Source organism: Manduca sexta, chromosome 20 (genome assembly GCF_014839805.1).
Source record: "Manduca sexta isolate Smith_Timp_Sample1 chromosome 20, JHU_Msex_v1.0, whole genome shotgun sequence".
NCBI lineage: Eukaryota > Metazoa > Arthropoda > Insecta > Lepidoptera > Sphingidae > Manduca > Manduca sexta.
The window spans coordinates 10,661,036-10,679,147 of record NC_051134.1 but is presented as its reverse complement, the minus strand read 5'-3'; the positions used below and the strand labels follow the sequence as shown (position 1 = coordinate 10,679,147).

Sequence of the window (18,112 nt, the reverse complement as noted above, 5' to 3'; positions counted from 1 at the left end):
AAAGCAGGAAATAGTTTAACGTAAACATGGGCTATCCAGTTAAGGTGACTTCCTTAATCCGAAATAAAAAATAGTATTATTCTAATATCCAATTTAAATTTGTTATTAAATAAAGTGACTATCGTGTTATAACATAGCCTTACCATTTAAAATTACAGATCGTAAAGTACAGAATGTAATCTTCAAAAACATAATTATGGAATAAGTAACAAATAAGTAAAAATACTGTTTCAATTGGAGGACTCTTTCACTACTACACTACTGAAGCTTTAGATTTTTGCCTTGTAGTATGAGCTATACTAACTATATATAAATCAAAATCAGCCTCCTCACTGGTCTAATGCACGTTGGGAGACGTCAAATTATACCTTCGCAATTTTATTCAGAATTTTTAGGTAAAAAGGTCACCTCGCCAATGGTTCTTTGTTTAAGCGAACGATTCTAATTTGCGATTGCCTTGGTAGTACTATTACGGTACAACTGCATTAGTGAGGTCTCGGGTTCGTTCCTGAGTCGGAGTCTATCATATCATGGGACGGAATACACACTGCAGAAAGTGGGTGTACCAGTTGCAATTGCTACCTCTTCGGGGATAAAAAGCGTGAGTGTGTGCGAATAATAGGTCACTCACATGTGAGAGTCCGCCTGGATAGGAACCACTGCAATGTCTATTTCTGCGGCTAAGTAGCAGTGTGTACCTAATCACTGTTATGTTCCAATTTGAAGCATATTATAGCCAGTATAACTACTGGACATAAAAAGACCTAACATCTCATGCCTCAGGGTGGCGAGCGCAATGAAATGCCAAACAATACTTTGTAGTTCAAGGTGTTGAATGGTATTTCGACTGTTTAAGAGAACTCGTATCGCTTACCATCAGGCGAATGGAAAGCTCGGTTCGTCATTCAAAACAAAAAAAAACTATTAAAACAGACGTAACTTACAAGTATTTACTCTCCAATGGATTATCGTTACAAGCGATTTTACATACAATTAAAAATATTGTATATTAGTCAAACAATAGCAATGCTTTGTTAAAACATAATACGGCTTCTAAAGAACAGGTCAGGCGCTACAGTTGTTAGGATATAGGTACGGATGTAGTGATCTTTCTCAGTAATAGAGGAACTCCAGCCCAGCAGTGGAATAGTATATAATACAGGGCTGAAAGTACATAAAGCTGTTAGTCATATCTCTCTTGTCATGTTGGATTGCCGTCTCACCGGACTGTGAGAGTGAAGGAACAGACTGCACCTGTATATTGCGCACACACTTGTGCACTATGATATGTCCTGCGTACTTGGCTGTGCTCTGATGAGATTGGCCGCCGTGGCCGAAATTCGGTTAGGTTATCAATACAGGGCTGATGTATAAGAAAGAAAATATATTCCTGGAATCGTAGTTTTATTGCCCTTACGTGGTGGCGAAAGAGGCAATGGCCTTGGGCTTTACGCTTATCAGAGCCTCGCGTTTGCAAGAGGTACAAAGAAAAAATCATTACTCTCCTTCGGCAATCAGGTAAAAGACCTCGCAAAGATCTGCTGACCGGAGTCTAGCATTAGTCAAAGCTGCTTGTGATTACTTATAATATTCATATTCCATATTACTACATACTCTGATACAGTTATATTATTATGGTTTGAATAAAATTATTCTACAAGCGCCTTATGAAATTTTAAAAGTAATCCAACACACAAGGTACATTGCCTGTTGTATATAGAGAGTTGCATGCCTCTCCCTGTTCAAGGGTAAGTAGAGGTGTAACACATATCACCAGTTAGGTTCCATATAAAATAATTACATTAAGACTATTGAGTTCGGCATGAATTCGTAACAGCGGCAAGCCTACCGTTTCCCGAGCAAAATTTTAGACTACGAATATCTACAAAAACCCAATATTATTGACACGGGAATTGAACCCGAGAACTCAGATACGTACGGTGTCCGCAATACAACACCACTGAGACACATAGTTCTATTATAATCATAGTATACGGTGCATTTCTCTCGAGCGGAAACGGCCTCTTGGCTTCGTAAACACGCACAATTCAACATGCCATGGAGGAAAGGAAACTGATTTTTAACAGACTTCAAAAATTGAGGTTACAACTTACAATTCGACGTGTTATTTTTCGAAATTTATACACTAATTGCACTTTGAAATAATTTCTGTAATAGAATAGACATGAAAATAAAATATAGTCAGATTATAATCAGCGTGTTTGTTGGATAAAATAATTATAATAAATTGCTTGTTTTTATTTAGATTTCATCCACCTATCAAGTATAAAATCCTTGTGGTATTTTGGTTTGGAGATAACATTTTTAACGAACAGTGCATTGAAACTTAAGGTCCAAGGTATCACGATCCTAGTATACCTTTATGACTTAGGTATGGGCTAAGGAGAAAAAGCAAGTATGGATGGTGCCCACCCGAAAAACGTCTCACCATATTCGAAAGTCTTGGTCTTATAGGAACCTTGCGAGGTGCAGGCCTTTTATTAAAATTGGCGAAGAATTTTTGCTCCAACTATCCTCTTTAGAGAAAATCTGTAGGTACGCTAATAGATTTAGGGTTCATTCGCCTAATGGTAAGCGGTATAAACGTCTATGAATAATAATAGCAATCAGAACTTTCATTTATAGACTGAGTTGTACCTAGGAGCCTTCCAATATTTACGACACAAGCCGCATATTTTAGTATGAGTTTCCAACTATGTGAGAGCACCCTTCTGAGGCAATTCTTGTGCGCTCGGTCTCCAGAGCGAATGCAAGCCCACGCATGGGGGATATTTGTCGCGGCCCTAGGCATACAGTTAAGTGTGTATACCTCATGATTGCCAATTCATATTGCAGCCTATAAGGGCTCGCGAACATTTCCTGGCCTTCTCTCCACCGTCCATCCTATAAGATTTACCTATACTTCCCCCACACTTCCTTCCTAGTTCTCCCTCCCAACTTTCCTCCAGGACCCTGCATTCGCTCTGACGGGGGATTCCAGTATCCCATTTGCAGGATTTCTCGGTGTTGATTGCGGGGTCCGATACAAAAAAAAAACTATGTGAGAGTATTGAGGATATTTATTTATTGTATATAATATCCGGAGTGGATATCACTCTCCAATACAATACTTCCTCTTCAATCAATTCTGTACATTAGTGTTTTTGCGCTCATGCTATAAGGAAACAATCTAGAGCTACATCCGATGGCGCAATATGTAACTCTAACATTAAAACATGATCAGGGAAAACTCATTTGTTACTTACAACTCTACGACTATCCATATTCAATTTAAATCTCCCGATTTTTTAGTACACGGCCATCCTTATCATCAGCCATAAGAAGTAGATTTCCAAAAAAATATATTATGGTTGATATTCTTTGTCATTTTTAATATATTTTGTTGCAAGTAAGCAAGTAGATTAGATAGTAACAAAGTAAGCAAGAGTATATTCCAATAATAAGTAAAATAATGGGAAATAATCAAGATATTTTTTGGAAAAATTCAGTACCTATATACATGCGCCCATATTCTATGAATGCTACTACTTCGGTCTAGGGATATTACCGCCACAAACTTAGCATCTAAGCCGCTTTTAGAGTATCAATAGATGCAACTCAGTATGCTCTGAATTGTGATATCAGAGACGCTGTCAAATTAAGGGCAGCATCTCAAGATTCTCGCTATTCCATAAACCCACATTAAAATCAGCTTAAATGATATATTACAATATGTGACGGATTTTGACAACTGAGTTTTGTTTATTCGACACCGCCGACTCAGCTGAGAACATGCTCTTAAGTGATGGCTTAAGCTTGGTTTATTAAATAGTTCAATACATTAAATGACTACTTAAGACCTTACTCAATGGTGGGATTGCTTTAATATATCCCTTAGTATTAATATTTATAGATTATTTCCTATTTATAATTACGGAAATAGCACACACAAAAAGACTTACATAAGCACCAGAGGATATCATTAGCGACCTTCCGAGTCGTGCACCGTCGCACACGCTTTCTGAATGATTGGGGGCTAGGGAGTACAATTAAAAGGGTTGGCGACCTTTGAGCTAATAGCGTAGACAATTAGATCTATATGACTTGGTGCGGTGACGTTAAGATTTTCTATTTAAAATCGGAATTTGATTAATTTAAAAATACATTCATTTTTGTTGGTTTTATCTGTGTGTTAAAAATAAATGGTTTAAAAGTGAGATTTGGTGGTACTGTGACAATGAATACTTACTAATTTGTTTTTGGAATAGAGTTAAATTTTACATTGGAACAGAATATTTTATTGTTCTATTTTTAAATTTAAAAATCTTCGTCACTTGTACTGTCAGAGAAGAGGTTTTATTAAACAAAAAAAAACATTTTTTTTTTATTTTACTAAGTATGGCCGAATTACAAAAAAAAAAATTGACAGATATTTAAAACTTTAAAACTCTGATAAAATGGTTGACTAATACAAAATGCGATCTTATCGTTAAGTGTGATACCTATCAGACAGTCTAATAATTCACTTACGATTCTGAGTAATGTAAAGTTTTTGTAAATTTTACTTTCATTTTCGACGATTAATGCAATTGAAAGTACGCATATGAACAAAAATATATGTAATCGTAAAATAAATATTTTCATATCTGAAGACTATGTGACGTGATTGTCATTAACGTCGGCGAGAGCGATCCATAATATTGGGGTTCCGTATATATAATTTTACTTAATGTATTCAAGGATCTCCAACATGACATATGTATGTCATGATAATATTAATGTTAATATTAGTGAAGTTGCATTTTACAATATTCTTAATTTAAAAGTTGCGATACTAGAAACGTAATGGAACTACTAACGGCCATTATTAATAAACGAACCCAACCTCTTTTTTAATCTGTCGCGAAAGGGACCAATCAGAACAAAAGTTTTTTGACATCTTTACAAATGACTTATTTTGGTTGGTTTATTTTCGGCATCGGATCAAAGATAACGATTGGGATTGTTTATTCAAAACGGCTGTAAGTATATAGGTAAGTAGAGGCTAATTTTCAAACCTCTTAAAATAGGTATGAATTTTCTTGTTTTATTTATACAAGTATGAAGACGTGAATTAATTTAAATTCAACCAATCCATATAATCAATAGGTATTGTTTATCCAATGAGTATACCAGGTAGACGGACGACAAGATAAAGGTCGCAGAAACACTCTGGATGCAAGCTAGTTTTTACCGGTCCGCCTGGAAATATCTATGTTGAGCAGTGGAAGTCCAGAAATGAAGTCATTTAGCTGATGATGATGAAAATATACAAGTATTCGTTCTATTCTGACGTCATAATCGTATAATAAGCGATTTATCATGTTGAAAAAAATGTTATTTTCTATCTTGAAAGACTTATGTATAATTCTTGTAGTAAATTACTTAAACAACACAGAATCGTTAACTTATATTCCATTCGCGCTTGTCCACTTTTTTGAGTCCCTCGGACTCGAGTCATCGACACGAGCGCACGCGATTGGAAAAGTGACCGACCGTCCGCTATAATACCGTCGCGAAGTTTTCACGGATTTTCTTATACAAATGTAGTTAGTTGTAGAAAATAAAATACAATATGAAAAACACAGACTTTAAAGCAAAAAATAATAACTTCTGTCTCATTTTAATGTAATGAAATGACCTTTTTTTTCTTTCTGGCTGCAATTTAATGTAAAAAATATGTTTCTTTTGTAACAAGTCCATCTTTATCCCAACTTCGTAATTAGTTTCGTCAAACAAAATATTTTTGAACGTAACAAGATTTATTTCTTATAATTATAGGAGAAGATGCCGATATATTATTTGGAGTAATTGAATTATATAATAAAATTATTTTGTTGTGTGTCGTTATTCAGTAGCAAATAATGCAATGGGAGTTAACATTCATAGTACATATTAATATTCTAAAAACTTAATAGCCTACCTTTCTAATTATGGTAACCTCTTCTCTACATTTTTGTATCTTCTAATCAATAATATAAGTATCAATTCAATTTATAATATCTATTCGAAAACCTACACCAGACATTTTTAAACCAATGCCCACTACGTCGAACAAGTCTTGTCTCTGCCTAGTGGGGGTTGATATAAAGCTGTATAGTGACCTATTTCGTCTTTCATAGCAACTCGTCCGCTGTCCATCGCCATTGTTATCGGTTTCTATTTTCAAATATTTCAAGTTTTACTTTTAATATATCCAGTCAGTGACAGTATATTATTCGGTGCATAGATAATGTGGATTGAGTGATTATTTTTTTGTGTTTATAGTGATCATTGTGGAACTATGAGAGACTTCATGATGAAGGTGATTTTTTATTTCTTTTATTGTGTTCATATATTAGTTTTTTTTTATTTAATTGTCACTTAGTAAATTTATTAAGGCTGGTAACTTTTTAAGTTGTTTATACGTAATTTTTTCAACGAAAAAGGTGAAGTGTTTATTACATGTACCTATTATTTTATATTGACATACATTTTAGCTTGTACGCAATGTACACGAATAACGTTGTATACAAGCTATATGTGATCACATAATAGTATTAGCCACACTGCACAAGTTTTTTTTTTATTAATATAAATTCTCTTTGATTAGGTACTTAAATCTAATTAATCTTCTCACATCTCCATTAACAATTTTCTCAATGTCCACTAGTACTTAAATCATTTCTTGTTAAACCGGCGATGATGGCATTTTAATAAGAGTTTATATCTCGAAGTCAAGTGCAGTAGGCGGGCGAGATTTATTAGTATAACGGAGAAAATTGAATACATTAATGTAACAGCGATTAAGTGAGCGCAAGTTCATTAGTAAGGCCGTACGTTGGCTTCGCATAATAGATTCATAATGCGTCGATGTATTTATGTAGAGTTATCATATTTTCCTTTGAAGAATTATGGTTGGTTGTTAAATGTATATATAGATGGGATTTTGAATTATGGTACGTAGTTAAATATTATAGATTATAGATAGGTAGGTATATATATAGTATCCCCAAGTCAGTTACTAAAAAGTAGGTATTTTTATAGACTTCTTAATTAATTATTATTCGATCAGTAATATTAGATGATTTTAAAAATTTTAAATGTTTTAGAGTAGTAAAGTAATTGATTAAATTGGTTTAGACGTATGTATAGTCAATCCAAAATATATAATTATTAAGTTATGAGTTTGGCGGGAATTCTGAATGTAGAGACGGCTCCATAGTTAAAGTATTGTTGGTTTTGTGATTGTTACTTATTTAGTAGTTTATATAATAATATTAAACAGCCTAATGATACATTAATAAACGCGGTGTTTTCGTTCACATATGTGAAAGTATACTTGTACCCTAACAAGCGACAGATTCTGTTTTTATCGTTTATGTGGGTCTAATAAATTATATGTATGCAAAAATGTTTTTAAAAATATTAATATGTTATATTAATATGTATATTAAAATATTTTAACTCTAAAGAATATTATTCCGTATTTAGGTACACTAGCAAATTATATTAAAAATATCAACCCTGTATTATATACTGTCCCAATGCTGAGCCAGGGGCCTCCTCTACTACTAGGAGGGATCAAGCCTTAGTCCACCACGCTGGCCTAGAGGGGATTGGTAGGCTTGACATACTCTCAAAATTCTTATAGAAAACTTCTGAGGTATGCAGGTGACTCGTTTGGTTCATTACTTTCATAAAAAGTTTGTCATAAAAGTTATACATACAAATAATTATTGAAATCCAGTAATAAATCAAGAAGTTATAAGCTTTTGAAATTTAGTACAAAGGCTAAGTGTCAAGAAATAGAAAAGCGTCGTAATACAGGCATGTGACGTCATATAGAATTACGATGCGCGGGAAGAACGGGACAGTGCGAATTGTCCACTACATACCAACTTTTGTGCATTGCAATATTAGAAATATGAATGACTGCTTTTTGTTTTTTTAAGATATATTCGCAGCGGGGCTTCTTTTTCATATTATATGCTGTTAGATATAGAATAACATACAAAATCAAACGTAGGCAACTACCCTATTTAAACCCAAGCACATACGTCTATATTTTACGCACATCACAATGTGAGACACATCGTGGAGAGCTGGCCGCGACCGGTCCGTCAAGATTTCACATCGTAATGACAATTCGCCGGTGTCATCCGTGAGTCGGCTGCCGGACACGTAAACATCCTTTATTGAAGGATGGAGCGGATTATGCTTTTCTAATCATGTAGGTTTTGATGGCTAGTGATTTAAAATGCATTTACTACTATATTAGTGAAGGAACAGAGTGTTGTGTATTGCGCACACACTTGCACTATATCTCCTGTAGAACTGGCTGATTTTCGTTTAAATTTGCCGCCGTGGCCGAAATTCGGTTAGGAAAGAATGTATAGTCGATAGAACTGCTACGGATTCAAATCGTAATGACCACGGAATACAGCAATCTTCTATATATATAAAAATTAATCTGTTTCCCTTGGTCACGCCATCACGCGTGAACGGCTGGAGCGATTTCACCAAATGTTTTTTGTTGTGTTTTTATTGTCAGGAGAAGGTTCTTATGAAAGAACAAATTCAAAAAATTGCGCGGAAAATTAGAAAATTTAAGAAAACTTAACGAAAATATTAATTTTATATAATTGTCAATTGTTTGAAATAACTGTCAGCGATTGACACAATGCGCGCTGCAAATTCATAGTTAAGACGGGACAACGTCTGTCGGGTCAACTAGTAAAGTTATATTTATTAATGACCACAGGACAGGTTTACCGGTGTCATTTATGAACCGGAGACGAATGTAAACAATCTTTATTCGGGCATGGATAATGTGTTTCTAGTGTTGTTCATACTTGATTTTATCTAGCATCGAAACTTATGCAACTGAAATGATCTATGGACTTTGTTTCAAATAATTTGGAGCTATACAACAATTGTATTAGTAACGCTTTTTAAGTATTAGTTGACGAAACTAAATTATATTTTGTGTAAATTTTTACTACAAAATCTGTTATAATTATGATCAGGTATTTATTAATTTTCTGAGGTCCTATTAATGATATGTCAATCAATCGATGAAACTAAAGAAAACGGTTAGAGATAACTATGTTACAATTTTGTTTATGATTATAATTTATAACTATAAATATAAGTTTTTATATAATGTTACGAAAATATATCCAAAAAAGAATTAAATATTACTATTGATGGAGTGAGATCGATTCAAAACTCTGAACAATAGCTACGCGAAATGTACACGTTATATTGTTGAGCAGAAAAGCCTTCATGTCTTTGAATGATGGCATTTCAAAGCAATTGTTTATTTTATGTGGTGTTTGACTTTCCCTCGACAAACGCTTAAGTAAAATTCACTTATTGAAAATATTGCTAATGACTAAATTCGTGTCATGAAGCTTTGTATTATTCAGTGTGCAGAAACAAAAATGATGACAAATAAACAAGTATAACTAGACAACTGATTGTCTAACTAAAAACTCTTCAATTACCAGAGTATTGCATTCAAATGAGTAAAAAAACAGATGAAAAGAAAATCTTAAACAGGTAAGAAAACAGTTTAAATAGTAAACTGCTATTCCAATATGGCGTCCATAAAACACAGTGTTTATGCCTTCCTTCAGACCATAGACACACGATAAACAATAATTTCCATAACGGACTCGGAGGAAGTGGAGTGAGGCAACCGTAATGTCTATCAATTAATGCGCAATGCTTTGTTAATTTTTGAGGTTATATGTGAAGACTAGTGACTGAGAAATTAATAGAATGATTTTTAAAGATACTTGTTTATGTATATTAAATAAGGTTTTGGCCAGAAAGTTCTGTGTAAATTTCAGCCTTATACAATCAATTAGTTTTATTAATATTTTTGTCACTCCTCTAAAATTTTACTTTTGTCCATACGCCCATTTGCTATGAACCCCTTGATATTATTTTAAAAATAATCAGTATACCTAAAGTCAAATTTAAAGAATCGTATGAAATTATAGAAGTGTACAGATATCAACGTACCAACCACATTTCGTTGCCCGCGGTATCAAATTGTCACCAATAAATGGAAAAAAATATTTATCAAGGTCCAGAAATAAATACTGTTAGAACCTGTACTGTACTGTAATATACTAAACCCTCGCCATCTGATAACTTTAACAAAAATATTACTTGATTACTTAACTACAGTCGTTTATCATGTAATAATATTAATTAAAATCAGACCTGTATCATAAACTGCCCCACTGCTGGACACGGGCCTCCTCTACTACTGTGAGGGATTAGGCCCTGGTCCACCACGCTTAGTGGGGATTGGTAGACTTCACACACACTCAAAATTCCTATAGGGAACTTCTCAGATATGCAACTTTTCTCACTATGTTTTCCTTCACCGTTAAAGCAAGCGATAATTCACAAAGAATACTTACACACATCATCTTAGAAAAGTCAGAGGTGTGTGCCCTTGGGAACCAACGGACATTCGTGTCGGCAGTCCATTCCACACCCAACTGCTCTGTCGCTGTTTATCATGACGTCTTTAATTACTAAATTTTAAAACTAATTTATCATTATCAGCCTGTGAGTATAGAGCGGGTCTTCGTGAATAGTGTACGATACATCAACCCTCACGTCACTAGAAACGGCTAGCGTATTAATAAACTAATTAACAACGTGTTTGCAAACTTTAGTTTACGCAATCGATAGTAAACACGCAAGTCGCGACAATGTATAATGGTCGTTTAATATCACACGCGAAATCATTAAATTTAGTTTTTAGACAACTTTTTTGCGTAAACCGAGGTATTTTGATTATAATTGATAAGTTGATTTGATAATTGATCGTCTTTTTGGTTTGTAATGAACAAATAACTAAATCAAACTTTTTAGTTTTTCCGCGGCTTGATTTATAAGAGTTTTTGTTAAGAGTAAAAGTCTTATAGCACGAGCATTTAAAATAATAAATGTTTAATAAAAAAGCAACATATGTTAATCTTTTGGCATTATACCATTTTTACCTTGAAAATTATATCATTCCTACTTTATGTTGTAAAATAGTGAATTTTGATACCTGATAGTATTCTTTATATAAAAACGTATTTTTATTGCAAGAGCCAAAGAATATTAGCTGCAGGAAACGTTTTTTAAAATTTTATTCAAGCACCTATCTTTGATAAAGATTAAATTAAGTTATCAGCGAAATATTTGGAAATATTCAGCAAAGGAAATATCCTTCGCTAAATATTTCCATCCCATAATATTGTGATAGAAGGCAAACCTAACCATAACAGATACCAATTCCAAGCAATATCATGCCATTCTACTGACCTAAAAATATTTTTGGTAACTTATTAATCTCACTAAACCTGTATTCATACTGTCTTACATTTCGCAACCTAATACATCCTTTAATGTGCTTTTCAATGCGTTGCTAACGTTTACTGAGAATAATTTTCTCGCGTAGAAACCTAACCGGTCGGTACACGACCCTATATTTTTCCACTTCTATATGAGGAATGTTAACTCGTGACAGAGTAATCGCATTTATTAATACCTGTTTTATAATATGTGGGTGGTTACGATCATGTGAAAAATGTTTTAATGCACAATAATGTTGTTAATTTGCCTGCTTGATAAAATGTCTGACTGAATTGTGACGTTAATAATGAGGATTTGAAAATTCAAGAGAACTTATGAAACGAATAGTTGTGATTATTTCGTTCTAAGATAAGATATCCTGCAGATAGGATATAAATGAGGTTGCAAGAGATCAAACTTTTTAAGCAAAAAACCATTTTTTTTTCTAAACTGTTTCCCATGACTTGCAAAATAAATATCCACTTTTTTCATAGCATAATCAAACTTCTAATCTATTTTAAATTTCCATGAATGTTCGTCTTCACTATTTATATTATATCCATTGATCAATCAGTCAATGTTGTAATCCGTGTAAAGCCTTTCTACGATACAATGTTCGCCGGCGCAGTATTTCCTAGAACTGTACGACGCATGCGTCAATCTTAACTTTCTATGTCATCGTATCGTAACATTCATAGTTGACATTGTACCTTATTCTGTGGAACGATGAACTGAATCGTTTTTAAATGTAAGCCGACAACAAAAAAGCGGTTATGAATGAAAATATGCGATCTCAAAACATTCTTCTATGGTTGAAAATTCCAAGCTGATGGTAGAATTAAATTGACTGATCCAAAGTTTTTTTCGTTACTTTAATTTATTTGTATTCATATCTTTGTTTACATACTAATGTTTAATTCCGATAATGTAACATATTATGGCCCTAATATCTTTTTATCGGGTTTAGTGTGGCATTAAAAGCTCGGCGTAGATATCTGTAGTATGTAATATATTTAAAATTATGTAGCTTGTTTTTGGATAAATTTATTTAATATATATAATCTATAAAAAGATTATGTACAAGGCAATTTCGTATTTCCTTCATATTGTTAATGTCAGAATGGAATCCAGAACCTCATATATCCTCATTAAATACTAACATACGAGAGGAAAGAAGCGATACTATTAAAAAGTCTAAGTCACATAATATTACGAACCAATTTCCCTTGCAGGTCCAGCTACTCCTCACGCTATGCTCGCTCTCCCAAGCTGCGTACATGAGCCGCATGACGAACATCAACAGGATCCGCTCACCGGCTGTCTTCAGACCTGGAGTGACGCTGCACAGACCTTGGATGCATCAGCGACTGGTCCAAGCCTCTTCGAACAGAGCTCCTTATGTGCTGTACAGAAATGCGCCGCAGAGGTAATGGGATATTTATTAAAATATTACTTATTATGAGTTACTTTCATGAAATTTCCATGTCATGTGAAGACTTCTACACAAAGTGTATCAGGCAACGACCAAGAAGTGCCCGCCCTAAGAAAGATAAAAGCTAGCAAAGAACGGCTAATTAAAGTTTTATTGACAAACTTCATATGGCAGCAAACAATGAAACGGATCTGAGACTACAGGCCCAAACACATCGACATAATACATGATATTTTTTGTGGCCTACGTTCGTTAGCCTGACAGGGGTCGGTTTATACAACACACTGTACTATAGGGTGAACGCTTTAGATGCCCGTAACCAATGAAGTGACCATGCTGAGAGCAACCCACTAACGGGTTGTGAACCTCAGCTCGGGACGGCCATTGGGAGCGAATGGAGATATCACCGATTATGGTATAGGTACTTTATAGTAACTACTGGTCTTTACACATCTGATTATTTTGAGATCAAAAGTCTCTTATAGTTGTATTCCTTCTTTTACTTCTATCATTGATCAGAAAAATAATTATCCATATTTTCAGTCATAAAATGTTCATACGAAAATACATAGCATCACGCTTTTGCCTTTTCAGGAATAGGCAACACGCCAACTTTTCACCATGTTAAGTTATATATAACTGCACCGTAACTCAACTCAAAATGTTCATAGCTCAAATAGTCTTTCCCAAGCTCTTTTGAATCCTCATGAATCTTCCACCGCTACGGAACCTATCATTGCTGTGAAGAAGTAGCAGCGCAAGAAACTCTTTCAGCAACACGATCTGTGATCATGTTTTTTTTTATTCGGGTTCGGTAAACTGCACCTGATATTAAGTGAAGTGAAGCCCAAAGAAAGTACCGACCGGTAAAACTGTACTATAACATTTTTTCCAAAATGTCATAGTACATTATGTAATAGGTGCAAAAAAAATCCAGATTTGCAGTAAAACACTACCAGCCAGCCCGTCACGTGTTCAACACGCCATGGAAGACCACACGAGTGCCGCTCTCACCCACGCCGCAGGAGTACGAGTTCATACGAGCCGCCACGCAGCAGATCGTCCACACTGATGGTGGTACAGTTACTATCGAGGGCACAGCACTGGGCTCTTTGGCTTTACTAAGTATCTGAACTTGGCTTTTATATTTTATTTGCTCATACTTGATTTAAGGTTGATAAAGGAGGTAAGATTTCAACCGGAACATGATGTAAGTTTAAGTAAGATTAGCAGGTATTTGTTAGTATTCGATTTTTTACACAAAATTTTTCGCGGATACATTTCATAAAAAAATGGCTTTCATTACGCTTACTTTTGCTAATGGTCTTGCAAGCAAGCTAAACCTACTTATTTTCTTAATAGGTGTTAGGTAATGGTACAATAATGACAATATTGTGTATTAGGTAAAGAACACAAATTTCGTAAATATTTTATATTGTTTCAAAACTCTCATTTCTAAAGGTTTTCCAGCACAAATTGCACTGAAACATTAACTCCGTCTACAGCTTTGACGTTGCTACAAAAAATTATAGAGCTAAAATAAAAAAAAAAAATTACACCTTTCGTAACGTTTGGCTGTAGACGACTTCAAATGGTTGAAAGTTGTGTGACCAACAGGTGCTATCCACACCATACCAGCACCCAACTTGAGTCTCTCGGAGAAACCCATCGTGGTCCTTGATGCATCGGAAAGCAACCCAGCCTCAGAAGCGGTAACTATTGCACTAGATTTGTGAAATTCTAGACTATCAAACACTCAACTTAGAGAATTATTTTATAATAACGATAGTGAAAATTATTTCAAAGATCAAAAGTAGTATTTTCTACCAGTCTAATAGACGCTATAATCTCATTTAAGAATAGATTATTAATAATACAGGGTAATTTTGACATTGCGTTACTAATGAAACTACATACTTATCGTATTGAAATAAAACTTTTCAAAATGTTACTTGAATCATCGATGTACCTAACATAAAAAAGTGTAAATTTTGAAAAAATATATAACAATGAAAAGGAATTTTAATTTTACACGCCCTGACGCAACTATTCTAAGAGAATTGTTCGCAGCGGCGACATTACACTTCCAATCAAAATAAACTCAGGCAATTGCCAAATGAACAGTAAAATACACAATGATGAAGAAAATCAGATACTCATCTAACTAGGATTTATGGTGATAGTATTCGGTATTCTTAAATGATATTTAGCACAATGTTAGCAGAGGTAAAGACTGATATGTGGTTTCATTCATTAACGAAATCTCAAAATAATCCTGTATATTATGTTGTATCAAATAGGTACAATAATAGAATATCATCTTCATATCCCTAGCGTGTTACAACAATTGAGAAGCTACTTGTTTTAATAGAATATTATTAATCACCAATGAGTAAAGACTTTCATTCACAAAAAAAATGATATTAATGTAGTCTGTAAAATCTTAACAATAAATTGTTACAGCCGAAACCAACATACGAAGTAACGGAGAAACATCAAGAGCCCATGTACCAGATGGCTAAAATAGAAACTCCTGTTGGATTTTCTAAAACAGTTGTAAGTAATCTCAACAAGAGAAACGTTATTAATTTCATGGTAGTTGATAATTATATTTTAATTAATTTATTGTTTTCAGTCCATGAATTCCCCCGAATTGCAAACGCTAATACGAAACGGAGCAGCTTTGCAATATGCATCAGAATTTGGACTTTCAGCTATTAGTCTACCACCAAACCATATAGTTCAACAACCTCCACAAGTTCATCAGATTCAACAGGCACCTCAACAATTTGCTATACAGGTATCAATCTTAAGCAAAATCCATTAACTTGAAATATTCAGTATTATCATTCAATGAGGTTTACTGATGTTTCAGGGATTTAACAATATTCCGTCGCAGCAAGAATTAATAAACTCAGGCGCAGAAGGGATCGTGATACCACCCAACGCTTTATACCAATCAGACCCAATGTTTCTTCAAAAATTACAAGCTCAATTACTCCAAAGATTCCCCGCAGTCGAATTTATACCTTATGCTGCAGACTCACCACCCGTGCAAATGCCACCTAATCAACCACAACAACCGCAATTACTATTGCTAGAAAACGAGGAACTTAAACCAGAACCCTCGTCTTTTGTGCCGAATATACCACATAAAAACATCGTTCAGCGAGAAACACAAGAGAACTCTATAGTAACATTAATACCACAAGCGTTTGTTATGAATAATGTGTCAGATAAACCAGAGACAACATCTTCACAACCACAAAATATAACTTTAGAACTTGTAGCGGCTGAATCACAACCAATAACTACCACAATCAAATATGTTATAGAAAGTAACACTGAAGAACAAAACACAACTCCCGTTTATTACGCGCAAGTCGGTCAAAGCGTTGGAGATGTTATTGCGAAAGGATTTTACTCTGCCATAAATGACGTCAGAACTGCAGCTTTAGCTCAAGTTGAAAATCCTCGCGAAACTAAAATAGATGAAAAAATCGCAACTACAGCGCCTGAGCTAAAAAAGTATTTTATTAAAGGAGAGAATGAAGTTAAAAATGAAACTATCACTGAATTAAAGCCGATACTCGGCGTTCCGTTCGCAAAACCAGCGGACCGTGTCAATGTTACTTATACGCTAGTAAAAGATCGAAGCGATGGAAAACCCAAAATGACGCAGGAAGGCACAGTTTATGCCGGTCAAATCGTAGAAGCAACTATAAGTGAAGACCATGACTTTAACAAAGCTAAAGCCACGTTACTATCAAGACGAGCTCCAATAAGACTGGTGGCAGTTTCTGAGCAGAATGACATTGCAACTGATGCATCAAGTGGCATCGTTCCACAAATTGATGTACCAACAAATTCCGGTCCAAAATTAGCTGTAGTTAAAGCTAAGATACCACCGAAGAGTAAACTTATATTTGACGACAAAACTGGAGAACCAGTTTTAAGGATATACGCTAGTTACGTCGACAGTCCAGCACAGGTAAGATACAAGTTTAAACAAAAACATATTATATCGCTATAAAAATATTGTGCAAAATTATTCGCATCCTGAAATTACAAGAATAAAAATAGTAATCATTTTCAGAAAGAACTGATTGCAACAAAATTAGCAAATTTGAGACGTGTGAAAGAAGTGACAACAAAAAAAGAATCAGTTGACAATTGGAAAGCAGCGACGGTGAAATCGGTGGACAAAAACTCAGGGCTTTGATGGCAACCAAGTAACGCAATTTGGTTTAAAATTAAGAGTTCGGAGCGACGACTACGTACCATTATTTGAAGATTACGAAGAAAGTGTTTGGTCGAAATGACTTGTGATAAGATTCGGAACTATATCTTGCCAGTAAAACTCTAATTTCAACCCAAATTTTTGTTGACATACAAATATGGAGTACGATTAATTACCTACATCGAAATTGAAGTCCATACCAAATTAAACATTATTTATGAAAGGTAGTGATTCTACCAAACAAAATTCTACAAGAATCAGATCCTTATTTCCAATCAGTCAAAGCAACCACATCTTTATTAAACGTTTAACTTATTTATAAATTATAAGCTGTAGTCATAAATTTTGTGTATATCATTTCAAAGCTGGGTTCCCATCAATATAAAATTGCGTTGTTATGTTCGATGACAATGATTTAAAGCCACTTACATTTTCGTGACAAGTATCAAATTTTTGAAATTTTCGTAGATATGTTAAAAACATTTTTTATTGATGTAGACCAGGCTTGATATAACAAGTAGGCATATTGTGATTATTATTAAATCTGTAATCTAGTTTAGAATTATTTTTGTAAATAATTTAGCTGTAACTAGGTTATTTAGTGCATTTAGATCTTTGTTAATGTTATTTTATTCAAATAAAAAACAAATTATGCAAATACTTTTTATTTTTTTCACTTACAATTTATAAAATTAGAAATTCATTCCGGCATATTTTGGTTTTCTTTGAGTACATAATTTGGATATTTTCAGTGGCCTACATTCTATGACAATAGTAATACTTGAAACATCGCCTTACTATTAAACATTGTATACATCACATATAGTTAGTGTTTTGTCTTGCTATCAATGACATATTTCAACGTCAGAGCAAGTGAGACAAACGCTCTGTAACTATGGGCCGTTTTAATAACCTTATCTTACTGAGTGGGATCTTAAGTAGACGTTTAAGGTTTACTATTTAATAAACAAAAGCTGAGCTGTCACTTGAGCGCGTGTTGTCAGCTGAGTCGGCGTTGTTTGACATACAAAACGCAGCTGTCAAAATCAAAATGT

At 34.2% G+C, this 18,112-nt stretch overlaps 1 protein-coding gene across 1 annotated transcript; it reads left to right on the top strand.

The window, feature by feature from the left end:
• Positions 1 to 6,208: 6,208 nt before the first annotated feature.
• LOC115440669 lies at positions 6,209 to 17,640 on the top strand. The gene is made up of 8 exons (XM_037440785.1): positions 6,209 to 6,343; positions 12,618 to 12,811; positions 13,755 to 13,900; positions 14,432 to 14,529; positions 15,281 to 15,373; positions 15,453 to 15,617; positions 15,693 to 16,808; positions 16,914 to 17,640. The coding sequence occupies exons 1-8, from the start codon at positions 6,323 to 6,325 to the stop codon at positions 17,037 to 17,039; spliced, it is 1,959 nt and encodes a 652-aa protein (XP_037296682.1). The 5' UTR covers positions 6,209 to 6,322; the 3' UTR covers positions 17,040 to 17,640.
• The last annotated feature ends 472 nt before the right edge of the window (positions 17,641 to 18,112 follow it).

Excerpts from the sequence above, each read along its gene's own strand:
- LOC115440669 (XM_037440785.1), top strand. The coding sequence starts at position 6,323 with ATGAGAGACTTCATGATGAAG. Across the intron at positions 6,344-12,617 it reads TGAGAGACTTCATGATGAAG|GTCCAGCTACTCCTCACGCT; the intron begins GTGATTTTTTAT and ends TTTCCCTTGCAG. Across the intron at positions 12,812-13,754 it reads TACAGAAATGCGCCGCAGAG|ATTTGCAGTAAAACACTACC; the intron begins GTAATGGGATAT and ends AAAAAAATCCAG.